This window comes from Ambystoma mexicanum, chromosome 1p, assembly GCF_040938575.1.
Source record: "Ambystoma mexicanum isolate Mex_15411 chromosome 1p, UKY_AmexF1_1, whole genome shotgun sequence".
In the NCBI taxonomy this organism is placed as follows: Eukaryota; Metazoa; Chordata; class Amphibia; order Caudata; family Ambystomatidae; genus Ambystoma; species Ambystoma mexicanum.
In genome coordinates this window covers 255,668,365-255,684,329 of record NC_090921.1, presented here as the reverse complement: position 1 = coordinate 255,684,329, position 15,965 = coordinate 255,668,365, and the positions used below count along the sequence as shown (strand labels likewise).

The 15,965-nt window shown below is 47.3% G+C and overlaps 2 protein-coding genes across 2 annotated transcripts; both read right to left on the bottom strand.

Annotated features, from left to right (window-relative positions):
- Nucleotides 1-611: 611 nt before the first annotated feature.
- On the bottom strand, nucleotides 612-8,672 carry LOC138473661 (serine-rich adhesin for platelets-like). Its single transcript, XM_069612188.1, has one exon. It carries the CDS (start codon nucleotides 8,670-8,672, stop codon nucleotides 612-614), a length of 8,061 nt encoding a protein of 2,686 aa, XP_069468289.1.
- A 2,468-nt stretch (nucleotides 8,673-11,140) lies between these two features.
- Nucleotides 11,141-15,521, bottom strand: LOC138473538 (mucin-2-like). The gene is made up of 2 exons (XM_069612155.1): nucleotides 11,304-15,521; nucleotides 11,141-11,203 (listed from the first exon to the last, which is right to left on the bottom strand). Exons 1-2 carry the CDS (start codon nucleotides 15,519-15,521, stop codon nucleotides 11,141-11,143), a joined length of 4,281 nt encoding a protein of 1,426 aa, XP_069468256.1.
- Nucleotides 15,522-15,965: the final 444 nt, after the last annotated feature.

Here is a 15,965-nt window from a genome sequence, read left to right as displayed (position 1 = left end):
TAATGAGGCCCATTCTCTTGCTCCTGGTGGTCATTTCTTACCGTGTTCTGCTTTATTTTCAAGTGGAAACGCAGCATACTACAACATACAACAGTATGCAAACCGTTGCATCCTCCAAACAAGGATAGGATTTATTTTTTTATTTTTGTAGAGCATTCCACAAGGACATTCCTTAGATGGCTTGCTACTGCGGCATGCACTCCCAGCATCCATGTGTGTACTAGGAGCCAGTCATACATTCATTGGTAAGGTACCCTTAAATGTGCAGCTCTAAAACTGAGGCAAATGAAACAAGTGCATCCTCTGTGCATTCGTTTTTGAGGATCTGCCCTACTGTGTGTATAGTTCTTCTCCCATGCCATTGGCTGTCGGACTCTGCTCAGTCTCTCCAAGGTCTCACATTGGCCATTGGAGGGGTAAAGAATGCCCTACAATGGCCAATCTCCTACTCTCGTCGCCTAGATACATTGTGTACACTTTCCTTTAGCATACTGTAAAACATGTAGTGTAGGGAGTAGCAACAGACAAATAACAGTTGACGTAGTCATTAAAGGCATTATAGAGGCACCTTACATAACACATAGACAAAGCAATAGGTTATTCATAGTCCTTTAAAATACATCACCTGGGGTTGTTGTGGTGATGGAAGTGGTAGTAGTCGTAGGGGTTGCAGTGGTAATGGTAGTTGTAGGGATAGATGAGGTGGTGCCTGCAGTAGTGACAGCCGAGTTTGACTCTGCAGTAGTACCAGTGGAGGTTGGATCCTGAATAGTGACAGTGGAGAGGGGCTGGGTAGTAGTTGCAGTGGTTTCTGCTGTAGTGACCATAGACGCTGTCTCAGCAATAGTGACAGTAGACGTTTGCTCTTGAGAAGGGCCAGTTGAACCTACATTTGCAGTATGAATATTTGAGGTTGGCTCAGCAATAGTGATGGTGGTGGTTGGCTCTGCTGTGTTGACTAAGGGAGTTGTGCCTGCAGTAATGTCACTGAGGGGTGTGTGTTTAGTTGCTGCAGTGGATGTTAGCTCTGAAGTAGATACAATGGATGTTCTGTCTGCAATAGTGCTAGTTGAGGCTAGTTCTGCTGGAGTGACAGTGGATGTTGGCTCAGCAGTAGTGACAGTAGGAAATATCCCTGCACTAGTGACAGTGGCATTTGCATTTATAGTAGAATTAGTTAGGCTTGTGCCTGCAGTAGTGTCACTGAGGGTTGTGTGTTTAGTTGCTGCAGTGGATGTTAGCTCTGAACTAGATACAATGGATGTTCTGTCTGCAATAGTGCTAGTTGAGGCTAGTTCTGCTGGAGTGACTGTGGATGTTGGCTCAGCAGTAGTGACAGTAGGAAATATCCCTGCACTAGTGACAGTGGCATTTGCAATGATAGTAGAAGTAGTTAGGCTTGTGCCTGCAGTACTGGAATTCGAGGATGACTCTGCAGTGGTATTGGTTGATATTGTGTGTGCAGTAGTTATAGAGTAGGTAGTGCCTGCAGTAATGGCAGTTGAGGTTGTGTCTGCAGAAGTGACATTGGAGGTTGACTCTGTAGTAGCAGAAGTTAGGGCTGTGTCTGCAGTCATAACAGTGGGGGTTGACTCAGTAGCAAAAGTTAGAGTTGAGTCTGCCGTACTTGCATTGGGAGTAGACCTTTCAGTAGTTGTGGTTGGTGTTGTGCCTGTAATACCTACGGTGGATGCTATGCTGGCAGTACTAATATTGGTGTTTCCACCTGCAGAGGGGACTAAGGAGGATGTGCCTACGGTAGTGACTACAGATGGTGTGACTTTAGCGGGGGTATTTGAGGTTCGCTCAGCAGTAGAAACAGCAGTGGTTGTTCCTGCAGTGGTGGCATTGGAGGATGACACTGTAGTTGCAGCAGTTAGGCCTGAGCCTGTAGTAGTACTAATAGTTGAGGATGACTCTGCAATAGTATTGGTTGCCACTGTGCCTGCAGAGGTTACAGTGAAGGTTGTGCCAGGTGTGTTTGCGTCTTCAGAAGTGATAGTGGCGGACGTGCCTACAGAAGAGACAGCGGTGGTGGACTCTGTATTAGCAGCAGTTAGGGCTGTGTCTGCAATACTGACAGTGTGATATGACTCTACAGTAGTAGTGGATGTCATTGTGCTTGCTGTAGGAAAAGTGTAGGTTATTCCTGCAGTAATCATAGTGGTGATTTTGTTTGTAGTTGTCATAGTGGAGGGTGTGCCTGCAGTAGTGATTATGGATGTTGTGCCTTCAGTAGGTACTGAAGAGCTTGACTCTGTAGTAGTACAAGTGGGGGTTGCACCTGCAGTGGATAATGTGCCTATAGTAGTGACGGTGGAGGTTGGCACTACAGTAGAACTATGGGTGGTGTCTGCAATACTAATCATGGAGGATGACTCTCCAGTAGTAGCAGGTGACTTTGTGCCTGTGGTCGTTAGAGTGAAGGTGGTATTCACAATACTAACAGTAGAGAACATCTCTGCAGTAGTAGTGGTTGGGACTGTGTCTGCGGTAATTATTCCGGAGGTTGTGCCAGCACTCATGAAAGTTGTGGTTGTGTCTGCAGAAGTGACAGTTGAGGGTGTGCCTGCAGTAGTGATTATGGTTGATGTACCTTTAGGAGAAACATTGGAGGTTGGATCTGCAGGAGCAGCAGTGGTGCTGGTACCTGCAGTACTGACAGTGGAGGATGTGCCTACACTAGCAACAGTGTGTGTTGCCACTGCAGTAGCAGTTTGTGCAATGCCTGCAGTACTACCTGTGGAGGATGACCCCACAGTAGTAGAAGTCAAGGTTGCGCCTGCAGTGGCTCCAGTGGAGGTTATGCTTGCATTCGGTATAGTGAGGGTTGAATCTGCTGAGGTGACAGAACAAGATGTGCCTGCAGTAGTAGAGCCAGTAGTGGCAACAGTTAGGGCTGTGTCTACAGTACTAACTGTGGGGGTTGATTCTGGAGTAGTATGGGATGGCATTGTGCCTGGTGTAGTTACAGTGGAGCTTATGCCTACAGTAGTGACATTGGTAGTTGTGACTGCAGAGGTGATAGTGGAAGGTGTGCCTACAGTGGTTGATGTACCTTTAGAATGAACAGTGGAGGTTGGATCTTCAGTCTTAGCAGTGGTGGTTGGACCTATGGTAGTGATCGTGGAGGATGTGCCTACACTAGCAACTGTAGATGTTGGCACTGCAGAAGCAGTTTGGGTAATGCCTGCACTGCTACCTGTGGAGGATGACTTTGCAGTAGTAGTGGTTTGCATTGTACCTGCATTAGTTACAGTGAAGGTTGTGTCTGCTGTGGTGACAGTGGAGGATGTGCCTACATTAGTGACAGTGGAGGTTGGTACTGCTGTAGCAGATAAGCTGGTGCCAGCAATACTAACAGTGGAGGAAGTATCTGCAGTAGTAGTGGTTGGGACTGTGTCTATAGTAATTACACTCAAGGTTGTATCTGCAGTAGTGACAGTTGCGGTTGTGTCTGTTGAAGTGACAGTTGAGGGAATGCCTGCAGTAGTTACAGTGAATTCTGACTCTGTAGTGGCAACAGTCATGGCTGTGTCTACAGTACTAATTGTGGTGGTTGATTCTGGAGAATTAGTGGTTGACTTTGTGCCTGCTGTAGTTGCAATGGAGCTTATGCCTGCAGTAGTGATGTTGGAAGTTGTGACTGCAGAGGTGATAGTGTTAGGTGTGCCTGCAGTAGTGATTATGGATGATGTACCTTTAGAAGAAACAGTGGAGGTTGGATCTACAGTAGTTGCAGTGGCGGTTGTACCTGCAGTAGTGACAGTGGAGGATGTGCCTACACTAGCAACTGTGGATGTTGGCTCTGCAGAAGCAGTTTGGGTAATGCCTGCAATACTACCTGTGGTAGATGACTTTGAAGTGGTAGAGGTTTGCATTGTACCAACAGTAGTTATAGTGAAGGTTGTGTCTGCCGTAGTGACAGTGGAGGATGTGTCTACATTAGTGACAGTGGAGGTTGGCACTGCTGTAGCAGTTATGCTGGTGCTGGCAATACTAACAGTGGGGGAGGTCTCTGCAGTAATAGTGGTTGGGACTGTGTCTGTAGTAGTTACACTGAATGTTGTGTCTGCAGAAGTGACAGTTGAGGGTATGCCTGCTGTAGTTACAGTGAATTCTGACTCTGTAGTGGCAACAGTTATGGCTGTGTCTACAGTACTAACTGTGGGGGTTAATTCTGGAGTAGTAGCGGTTGACTTAGTCCCTGCTGTATTTGCAATGGAGCTTATGCCTGCAGTAGTGATATTAGAAGTTGTGACTGCAGAAGTGATAGTGGAAGGTGTGCCTGCAGGAGTGATTATGGATGATGTACCTTTAGAAGAAACAGTGGAGGTTGGAACTGCAGTAGTTGCAGTGGTGGTTGTACCTGCAGTAGTGACAGTGGAGGATGTGCCTACACTAGCAACTGTGGATGATGGCACTGCAGAAGCAGTTTGGGTAATGCCTGCAATACTACCTGTGGAGGATGAATTTGCAGTAGTAGCGGTTAGCATTGTACCTGCAGTAGTTACCGTGAAGGTTGTGCCTGCAGTAGTGACAGTGGAGGATGTGTCTACATTAGTGACAGTGGAGGTTGGCACTGCTGTAGCAGTTATGTGGGTGCTGGCAATACTTACAGTCGAGGAAGTATCTGCAGTAGTAGTGGTTGGGACTGTGTCTGTAGCAGTTACACTGAAGGTTTGGCCTGCAGAAGTGACAGTTGAGGTTGAGTCTGCAGAAGTGACAGTTGAGGTTGAGTCTGCAGAAGTGACAGTTGAGGGTATGCCTGAAGAAGTTACAGTGAATTCTGACTCTGTATTGGCAACAGTTATGGCTGTGTCTACAGTACTAACTGTGGGGGTTGATTCTGGAGTAGTAGTGGCTGACTTTGTGCCTGTTGTGGTTGCAATGGAGCTTATGCCTGCAGTAGTGATAGTGGAAGGTGTGCCTGCAGTAGTGATTATGGATGCAGTACCTTTAGAAGAAACAGTGGAGGCTGGATCTTCAGTAGTTGCAGTGAAGGTTGTGACTGCCGTAGTGACAGTGGAGGATGTGCCTACATTAGTGACAGTGGAGTTTGGCACTGCTGTAGCAGTTAAGCTGGTGCCGGCAATACTAAAAGTGGAGGAAGTGTCTGCAATAGTAGTGGTTGGGACTGTGTCTGTAGCAGTTACACTGAAGGTTTGGCCTGTAGAAGTGACAGTTGAGGTTGAGTCTGCAGAAGTGACAGTTGAGGGTATGCCTGAAGAAGTTACAGTGAATTCTGACTCTGTATTGGCAACAGTTATGGCTGTGTCTACAGTACTAACTGTGGGGGTTGATTCTGGAGCAGTAGTGGTTGACTTTGTGCCTGCTGTAGTTGCAATGGAGCTTATGCCTGCAGTAGAGATGCTGGAAGTTGTGACTGCAGAGGTGATAGTGGTTGGTGTGCCTGCAGTAGTGATTATGGATGATGTACCTTTAGAAGAAACAGTGGAGGTTGGATCTCCAATAGTTGCAGTGGCAGTTGTACCTGCAGTAGTGACTGTGGAGGATGTGCCTACACTAGCAGCTGTGGATGTTGGCACTGCAGAAGCAGTTTGTGTAATGCCTGCAATACTACCTGTGGAGGAAGACTTTGAAGTGGTAGAGGTTTGCATTGTACCAACAGTAGTTACAGTTAAGGTTGTGTCTGCCGTAGTGACAGTGGAGGATGTGTCTACATTAGTGACAGTGGAGGTTGGCACTACTATAGCAGTTATGCTGGTGCTGGCAATACTAACAGTGGGGGAGGTCTCTGCAGTAGTAGTGTTTGGGACTGTGTCTATAGTAATTACACTCAAAGTTGGGCCTGCAGTAGTGACAGTTGTGGTTGTGTCTGCAGAAGTGACAGTTGAGGGTATTCCTGAAGAAGTTACAGTGAATTCTGACTCTGTAGTGGAAACAGTTATGGCTGTGTCTACAGTACTAACTGTGGGGGTTGATTCTGGAGTAGCAGTGGTTGACTTTGTGCCTGCTGTAGTTGCAATGGAGCTTATGTCTACAGTAGTGATATTGGAAGTTGTGACTGCAGAGATGATAGTGGAAGGTGTGCCTGCAGTAGTGATTATGGATGATGTACCTTTAGAAGAAACAGTGGAGGTTGGATCGTCAGTAGTTGCAGTGGCAGTTGTACCTGCAGTAGTGACAGTGGAGGGTGTGCCTAAACTAGCAGCTGTGGATGTTGGCACTGCAGAAGCAGTTTGGGTAATGCCTGCAATGCTACCTGTGGAGGATGACTTTGCAGTAGTCGCGGTTAGCATTGTACCTGCAGTAGTTACAGTGAAGGTTGTGCCTGCAGTAGTGACAGTGGAGGATGTGTCCACATTAGTGATAGTGGAGGTTGGTACTGCTGTAGCAGTTTTGCTGGTGCTGGCAATACTAACAGTGGAGGAGGTCTCTGCAGTAGTAGTGGTTGGGACTGTGTCTGTAGTAGTTACACTGAAGGTTGGGCCTGTAGAAGTGACAGTTGAAGTTGTGTCTGCAGAAGTGACAGTTGAGGGTATGCCTGCATTGGTTACAGTGAATTGTGACTTTGTAGTGGCAACCGTCAGGGCTGTGTCTACAGTACTAACTGTGGGGGTTGATTCTGGAGTAGTAGTGGTTGGCTCTGTGCCTGCTGTAGTTTCAATGGAGCTTATGCCTGCAGTAGGGATGTTGGAAGTTGTGACTGCAGAGGTGATAGTGGTTGGTGTGCCTGCAGTAGTGATTATGGATGATGTACCTTTAGAAGAAACAGTGGAGGTTGGATCTCCAGTAGTTGCAGTGACAGTTGCACCTGCAGTAGTGACAGTGGAGGATGTGCCTACACTAGCAGCTCTGGATGTTGGCACTGCAGAAGCAGTTTGTGTAATGCCTGCATTACTACCTGTGGAGGATGACTTTGAAGTGGTAGAGGTTTGCATTGTACCAACAGTAGTTACAGTGAAGGTTGTGTCTGCCGTAGTGACAGTGGAGGATGTGTCTACATTAGTGACAGTGGAGGTTGGCACTGCTGTAGCAGTTATGCCGGTGCTGGCAATACTAACAGTGTGGGAGGTCTCTGCAGTAGTAGTGGTTGGGACTGTCTCTACAGTAATTACACTCAAAGTTGTGCCTGCAGTAGTGACAGTTGTGGTTGTGTCTGCAGAAGTGACAGTTGAGGGTATTCCTGAAGAAGTTACAGTTAATTCTGAATCTGTAGTGGAAACAGTTATGGCTGTGTCTACAGTACTAACTGTGGGGGTTGATTCTGGAGTGGTAGTGGTTGACTTTGTGCCTGCTGTAGTTGCAATGGAGCTTATGTCTACATTAGTGGTGTTGGAAGTTGTGACTGCAGAGGTGATAGTGGAAGGTGTGCCTGCAGTAGTGATTATGGATGATGTACCTTTAGAAAAAACAGTGGTGGTTGGATCCTCAGTAGTTGCAGTGGCAGTTGTACCTGCAGTAGTGACAGTGGAGGATGTGCCTAAACTAGCAGCTGTGGATGTTGGCACTGCAGAAGCAGTTTGGGTAATGCCTGCAATACTACCTGTGGAGGATGACTTTGCAGTAGGTGTGGTTAGCATTGTACCTGCAGTAGTTACAGTGAAGGTTGTGCCTGCAGTGGTGACAGTGGAGGATGTGTCCACATTAGTGATAGTGGAGGTTGGCACTGCTGTAGCAGTTTTGCCGGTGCTGGCAATACTAACAGTGGAGGAGGTCTCTGCAGTAGTAGTGTTTGGGACTGTGTCTGTAGTAGTTACACTGAAGGTTGGGCCTGCAGAAGTGACAGTTGAGGTTGTGTCTGCAGAAGTGAAGGTTGAGAGTATACCTGCATTGGTTTCAGTGAATTCTGACTTTGTAGTGGCAACAGTCAGGGCTGTGTCTACAGTACTAACTGTGGTGGTTGATTCTGGAGTAGTAGTGGTTGGTTCTGTGCCTGCTGTAGTTCCAATGGAGCTTATGCCTGCAGTAGTGATATTGGAAGTTGTGACGGCAGAGGTGATAGCGGAAGGTGTGCCTGCAGTAGTGATTATGGATGATGTACCTTTAGAAGAAACAGTGGAGGCTGGATCTTCAGTAGTTGCAGTGAAGGTTGTGACTGCCGTAGTGACAGTGGAGGATGTGCCTACATTAGTGACAGTGGAGTTTGGCACTGCTGTAGCAGTTAAGCTGGTGCCGGCAATACTAAAAGTGGAGGAAGTGTCTGCAATAGTAGTGGTTGGGACTGTGTCTGTAGCAGTTACACTGAAGGTTTGGCCTGTAGAAGTGACAGTTGAGGTTGAGTCTGCAGAAGTGACAGTTGAGGGTATGCCTGAAGAAGTTACAGTGAATTCTGACTCTGTATTGGCAACAGTTATGGCTGTGTCTACAGTACTAACTGTGGGGGTTGATTCTGGAGCAGTAGTGGTTGACTTTGTGCCTGCTGTAGTTGCAATGGAGCTTATGCCTGCAGTAGAGATGCTGGAAGTTGTGACTGCAGAGGTGATAGTGGTTGGTGTGCCTGCAGTAGTGATTATGGATGATGTACCTTTAGAAGAAACAGTGGAGGTTGGATCTCCAATAGTTGCAGTGGCAGTTGTACCTGCAGTAGTGACTGTGGAGGATGTGCCTACACTAGCAGCTGTGGATGTTGGCACTGCAGAAGCAGTTTGTGTAATGCCTGCAATACTACCTGTGGAGGAAGACTTTGAAGTGGTAGAGGTTTGCATTGTACCAACAGTAGTTACAGTTAAGGTTGTGTCTGCCGTAGTGACAGTGGAGGATGTGTCTACATTAGTGACAGTGGAGGTTGGCACTACTATAGCAGTTATGCTGGTGCTGGCAATACTAACAGTGGGGGAGGTCTCTGCAGTAGTAGTGTTTGGGACTGTGTCTATAGTAATTACACTCAATGTTGGGCCTGCAGTAGTGACAGTTGTGGTTGTGTCTGCAGAAGTGACAGTTGAGGGTATTCCTGAAGAAGTTACAGTGAATTCTGACTCTGTAGTGGAAACAGTTATGGCTGTGTCTACAGTACTAACTGTGGGGGTTGATTCTGGAGTAGCAGTGGTTGACTTTGTGCCTGCTGTAGTTGCAATGGAGCTTATGTCTACAGTAGTGATATTGGAAGTTGTGACTGCAGAGATGATAGTGGAAGGTGTGCCTGCAGTAGTGATTATGGATGATGTACCTTTAGAAGAAACAGTGGAGGTTGGATCGTCAGTAGTTGCAGTGGCAGTTGTACCTGCAGTAGTGACAGTGGAGGGTGTGCCTAAACTAGCAGCTGTGGATGTTGGCACTGCAGAAGCAGTTTGGGTAATGCCTGCAATACTACCTGTGGAGGATGACTTTGCAGTAGGTGCGGTTAGCATTGTACCTGCAGTAGTTACAGTGAAGGTTGTGCCTGCAGTAGTGACAGTGGAGGATGTGTCCACATTAGTGATAGTGGAGGTTGGCACTGCTGCAGCAGTTTTGCTGGTGTTGTCAATACTAACAGTGGAGGAGGTATCTGCAGTAGTAGTGGTTGCGACTGTGTCTTTAGTAGTTACACTGAAGGTTGGGCCTGCAGAAGAGACAGTTGAGGTTGTGTCTGCAGAAGTGACTGTTGAGGGTATGCCTGCATTGGTTACAGTGAATTCTGACTTTGTAGTGGCAACAGTCAGGGCTGTGTCTGCAGTACTAACTGTGGAGGTTGATCCTGTAGTAGTAGTGGTTGGCTCTGTGCCTGCTGTAGTTGCAATGGAGCTTATGCCTGGAGTAGTGATATTGGAAGTTGTGACTGCAGAGGTGATAGCGGAAGGTGTGCCTGCAGTAGTGATTATGGATGATGTACCTTTCGAAGAAACAGTGGACGTTGGATCTTCAGTAGTTGCAGTGGTGGTTGTACCTGCAATAGTGACAGTGGAGGATGTGCCTACACTAGCAACTGTGGATGTTGGCACTGAAGAAGCAGTTTGGGTAATGCCTGCAATACTACCTGTGGAGGATGACTTTGCAGTGGTAGCGGTTTGCATTGTACCTGCAGTAGTTACAGTGAAGGTTTTGTCTGCCGTACTGACAGTGGAGGATGTGCCTACATTAGTGACAGTGGAGGTTGGTAGTGCTGTCGCAGTTAAGCTGGTGCTGGCAATACTAACAGTGGAGGATGTATCTGCAGTAGTAGTGGTTGGGACTGTGTCTATAGTAATTACACTCAAGTTTGTGCCTGCAGTAGTGACAGTTATGGTTGTGTCTGTAGAAGTGACAGTTGAGGGCATGCCTGCATTGGTTACAGTGATTTCTGACTTTGTAGAGGCAACAGTCAGGGCTGTGTCTACAGTACTAACTGTGGGGGTTGATTCTGGAGTAGTAGTGGTTAGCTCTGTGCCTGCTGTAGTTGCAATGGAGCTTATGCCTGCAGTAGTGATATTGGAAGTTGTTTCTGCAGAGGTGATAGTGGTTGGTGTGCCCGCAGTAGTGATTATGGATGATGTACCTTTCAAAGAAACAGTGGAGGTTGGATCTTCAGTAGTTGCAGTGGTGGTTGTACCTGCAGTAGTAACAGTGGAGGATGTGCCTACACTAGCAACTGTGGATGTTGGCACTGCAGAAGCAGTTTGGGTAATGCCTGCAATACTACCTGTGGAGGATGACTTTGCAGTGGTTGCGGTTTGCATTGTACCTGCAGTAGTTACAATGAAGGTTGTGTCTGCCGTACTGACAGTGGAGGATGTGTCTACATTAGTGACAGTCGAGGTTGGTATTGCTGTAGCAGTTAAGCTGGTGCCGGCAATACTAACAGAGGAGGAAGTATCTGCAGTAGTAGTGGTTGGGACTGTGTCTATAGTAATTACACTCAAGGTTGTGCCTGCAGTAGTGACAGTCGCGGTTGTGTCTGCAGAAGTGACAGTTGAGGGTATGCCTGCATTGGTTACAGTGAATTCTGACTTTGTAGAGACGACAGTCAGTGCTGTGTCTACAGTACTTACTGTGGGGGTTGCTTCTGGAGTAGTAGTGGTTGGCTCTGTGCCTGCTGTAGTTGCAATGGAGCTTATGCCTGCAGTAGTGATATCGGAAGTTGTTTCTGCAGAGGTGATAGCGGAAGGTGTGCCTGCAGTAGTGATTATGGATGATGTACCTTGAGAAGAAACAGTGGAGGTTGGATCTTCAGTAGTTGCAGTGGTGGTTGTACCTGCAGTAGTGACAGTGGAGGATGTGCCTACACTAGCAACTGTGGATGTTGGCACTGCAGAAGCAGTTTGGGTAATGCCTGCAATACTACCTGTGGAGGATGACTTTGAAGTGGTAGAGGTTTGCATTGTACCTGCAGTAGTTACAATGAAGGTTGTGTCTGCCGTACTGACAGTGGAGGATGTGCCTACATTAGTGACAGTGGAGGTTGGTACTGCTGTAGCAGTTATGCTGGTGCTGGCAATACTAACAGTGGGGGAGGTCTCTGCAGTAGTAGTGGTTGGGACTGTGTCTGTAGTAGTTACACTGAAGGTTGTGTCTGCAGAAGTGACAGTTGAGGGTATGCCTGCTGTAGTTACAGTGAATTCTGACTCTGTAGTGGCAACAGTTATGGCTGTGTCTACAGTACTAACTGTGGGGGTTAATTCTGGAGTGGTAGCGGTTGACTTAGTCCCTGCAGTATTTGCAATGGAGCTTATGCCTGCAGTAGTGATATTAGAAGTTGTGACTGCAGAAGTGATAGTGGAAGGTGTGCCTGCAGGAGTGATTATGGATGATGTACCTTTAGAAGAAACAGTGGAGGTTGGAACTTCAGTAGTTGCAGTGGTGGTTGTACCTGCAGTAGTGACAGTGGAGGATGTGCCTACACTAGCAACTGTGGATGTTGGCACTCGAGAAGCAGTTTGGGTAATGCCTGCAATACTACCTGTGGAGGATGAATTTGCAGTAGTAGCGGTTAGCATTGTACCTGCAGTAGTTACCGTGAAGGTTGTGCCTGCAGTAGTGACAGTGGAGGATGTGTCTACATTAGTGACAGTGGAGGTTGGCACTGCTGTAGCAGTTATGTGGGTGCTGGCAATACTTACAGTCGAGGAAGTATCTGCAGTAGTAGTAGTTGGGACTGTGTCTGTAACAGTTACACTGAAGGTTTGGCCTGCAGAAGTGACAGTTGAGGTTGAGTCTGCAGAAGTGACAGTTGAGGGTATGCCTGAAGAAGTTACAGTGAATTCTGACTCTGTATTGGCAACAGTTATGGCTGTGTCTACAGTACTAACTGTGGGGGTTGATTCTGGAGTAGTAGTGGCTGACTTTGTGCCTGTTGTGGTTGCAATGGAGCTTATGCCTGCAGTAGTGATAGTGGAAGGTGTGCCTGCAGTAGTGATTATGGATGATGTACCTTTAGAAGAAACAGTGGAGGTTTGATCTTCAGTAGTTGCAGTGGCAGTTGTACCTGCAGTAGTGACAGTGGAGGATGTGCCTAAACTAGCAGCTGTGGATGTTGGCACTGCAGAAGCAGTTTGGGTAATGCCTGCAATGCTACCTGTGGAGGATGACTTTGCAGTAGTCACGGTTAGCATTGTACCTGCAGTAGTTACAGTGAAGGTTGTGCCTGCAGTAGTGACAGTGGAGGATGTCTCCACATTAGTGATAGTGGAGGTTGGTACTGCTGTAGCAGTTTTGCTGGTGCTGGCAATACTAACAGTGGAGGAGGTCTCTACAGTAGTAGTGGTTGGGACTGTGTCTGTAGTAGTTACACTGAAGGTTGGGCCTGTAGAAGTGACAGTTGAAGTTGTGTCTGCAGAAGTGACAGTTGAGGGTATGCCTGCATTGGTTACAGTGAATTGTGACTTTGTAGTGGCAACCGTCAGGGCTGTGTCTACAGTACTAACTGTGGGGGTTGATTCTGGAGTAGTAGTGGTTGGCTCTGTGCCTGCTGTAGTTTCAATGGAGCTTATGCCTGCAGTAGAGATGTTGGAAGTTGTGACTGCAGAGGTGATAGTGGTTGGTGTGCCTGCAGTAGTGATTATGGATGATGTACCTTTAGAAGAAACAGTGGAGGTTGGATCTCCAGTAGTTGCAGTGACAGTTGCACCTGCAGTAGTGACTGTGGAGGATGGGCCTACACTAGCAGCTCTGGATGTTGGCACTGCAGAAGCAGTTTGTGTAATGCCTGCATTACTACCTGTGGAGGATGACTTTGAAGTGGTAGAGGTTTGCATTGTACCAACAGTAGTTACAGTGAAGGTTGTGTCTGCCGTAGTGAAAGTGGAGGATGTGTCTACATTAGTGACAGTGGAGGTTGGCACTGCTGTAGCAGTTATGCCGGTGCTGGCAATACTAACAGTGTGGGAGGTCTCTGCAGTAGTAGTGGTTGGGACTGTCTCTACAGTAATTACACTCAAAGTTGTGCCTGCAGTAGTGACAGTTGTGGTTGTGTCTGCAGAAGTGACGGTTGAGGGTATTCCTGAAGAAGTTACAGTTAATTCTGACTCTGTAGTGGAAACAGTTATGGCTGTGTCTACAGTACTAACTGTGGGGGTTGATTCTGGAGTGGTAGTGGTTGACTTTTTGCCTGCTGTAGTTGCAATGGAGCTTATGTCTACATTAGTGATGTTGGAAGTTGTGACTGCAGAGGTGATAGTGGAAGGTGTGCCTGCAGTAGTGATTATGGATGATGTACCTTTAGAAGAAACAGTGGTGGTTGGATCCTCAGTAGTTGCAGTGGCAGTTGTACCTGCAGTAGTGACAGTGGAGGATGTGCCTAAACTAGCAGCTGTGGATGTTGGCACTGCAGAAGCAGTTTGGGTAATGCCTGCAATACTACCTGTGGAGGATGACTTTTCAGTAGGTGTGGTTAGCATTGTACCTGCAGTAGCTACAGTGAAGGTTGTGCCTGCAGTGGTGACAGTGGAGGATGTGTCCACATTAGTGATAGTGGAGGTTGGCACTGCTGTAGCAGTTTTGCCGGTGCTGGCAATACTAACAGTGGAGGAGGTCTCTGCAGTAGTAGTGTTTGGGACTGTGTCTGTAGTAGTTACACTGAAGGTTGGGCCTGCAGAAGTGACAGTTGAGGTTGTGTCTGCAGAAGTGAAGGTTGAGAGTATACCTGCATTGGTTACAGTGAATTCTGACTTTGTAGTGGCAACAGTCAGGGCTGTGTCTACAGTACTAACTGTGGTGGTTGATTCTGGAGTAGTAGTGGTTGGCTCTGTGCCTGCTGTAGTTCCAATGGAGCTTATGCCTGCAGTAGTGATATTGGAAGTTGTGACGGCAGAGGTGATAGCGGAAGGTGTGCCTGCAGTAGTGATTATGGATGCAGTACCTTTAGAAGAAACAGTGGAGGCTGGATCTTCAGTAGTTGCAGTGAAGGTTGTGTCTGCCGTAGTGACAGTGGAGGATGTGCCTACATTAGAGACAGTGGAGTTTGGCACTGCTGTAGCAGTTAAGCTGGTGCCGGCAATACTAAAAGTGGAGGAAGTGTCTGCAATAGTAGTGGTTGGGACTTTGTCTATAGTAATTACACTCAAGGTTGTGCCTGCAGTAGTGACAGTTGCGGTTGTGTCTGCAGAAGTGACAGTTGAGGGTATGCCTGCAGTAGTTACAGTGAATTCTGACTCTGTAGTGGCAACAGTTATGGCTGTGTCTACAGTACTAACTGTGGGGGTTGATTCTGGAGCAGTAGTGGTTGACTTTGTGCCTGCTGTAGTTGCAATGGAGCTTATGCCTGCAGTAGAGATGCTGGAAGTTGTAACTGCAGAGGTGATAGTGGTTGGTGTGCCTGCAGTAGTGATTATGGATGATGTACCTTCAGAAGAAACAGTGGAGGTTGGATCTCCAGTAGTTTCAGTGGCAGTTGTACCTGCAGTAGTGACAGTGGAGGATGTGCCTACACTAGCAGCTGTGGATGTTGGCACTGCAGAAGCAGTTTGTGTAATGCCTGCAATACTACCTGTGGAGGAAGACTTTGAAGTGGTTGAGGTTTGCATTGTACCAACAGTAGTTACAGTTAAGGTTGTGTCTGCCGTAGTGACAGTGGAGGATGTGTCTACATTAGTGACAGTAGAGGTTGGCACTACTGTAGCAGTTATGCTGGTGCTGGCAATACTAACAGTGGGGGAGGTCTCTGCAGTAGTAGTGTTTGGGACTGTGTCTATAGTAATTACACTCAAAGTTGTGCCTGCAGTAGTGACAGTTGTGGTTGTGTCTGCAGAAGTGACAGTTGAAGGTATTCCTGAAGAAGTTACAGTGAATTCTGACTCTGTAGTGGAAACAGTTATGGCTGTGTCTACAGTACTAACTGTGGGGGTTGATTCTGGAGTAGTAGTGGTTGACTTTGTGCCTGCTGTAGTTGCAATGGAGCTTATGTCTACAGTAGTGATATTGGAAGTTGTGACTGCAGAGATGATAGTGGAAGGTGTGCCTGCAGTAGTGATTATGGATGATGTACCTTTAGAAGAAACAGTGGAGGTTGAATCCTCAGTAGTTGCAGTGGCAGTTGTACCTGCAGTAGTGACAGTGGAGGATGTGCCTAAACTAGCAGCTGTGGATGTTGGCACTGCAGAAGCAGTTTGGGTAATGCCTGCAATACTACCTGTGGAGGATGACTTTCCAGTAGGTGCGGTTAGCATTGTACCTGCAGTAGTTACAGTGAAGGTTGTGCCTGCAGTAGTGACAGTGGAGGATGTGTCCACATTAGTGATAGTGGAGGTTGGCACTGCTGCAGCAGTTTTGCTGGTGCTGGCAATACTAACAGTGGAGGAGGTATCTGCAGTAGTACTGGTTGCGACTGTGTCTTTAGTAGTTACACTGAAGGTTGGGCCTGCAGAAGTGACAGTTGAGGTTGTGTCTGCAGAAGTGACTGTTGAGGGTATGCCTGCATTGGTTACAGTGAATTCTGACTTTGTAGTGGCAACAGTCAGGGCTGTGTCTGCAGTACTAACTGTGGAGGTTGATCCTGTAGTAGTAGTGGTTGGCTCTGTGCCTGCTGTAGTTGCAATGGAGCTTATGCCTGGAGTAGTGATATTGGAAATTGTGACTGCAGAGGTGATAGCGGAAGGTGTGCCTGCAGTAGT

Excerpts from the sequence above, each read along its gene's own strand:
- LOC138473661 (XM_069612188.1), bottom strand. The coding sequence starts at position 8,672 with ATGCAAACCTCTACCACTTCAAAGTCTTCCTCCACAGGTAGTATTGCA.
- LOC138473538 (XM_069612155.1), bottom strand. The coding sequence starts at position 15,521 with ATGCTAACCGCACCTACTGGAAAGTCATCCTCCACAGGTAGTATTGCA. Across the intron at positions 11,204-11,303 it reads CAACCTCCACTGTCACTAAT|GTAGTATTGCAGGCATTACC; the intron begins GTAGGCACATCC and ends CATCCTCCACAG.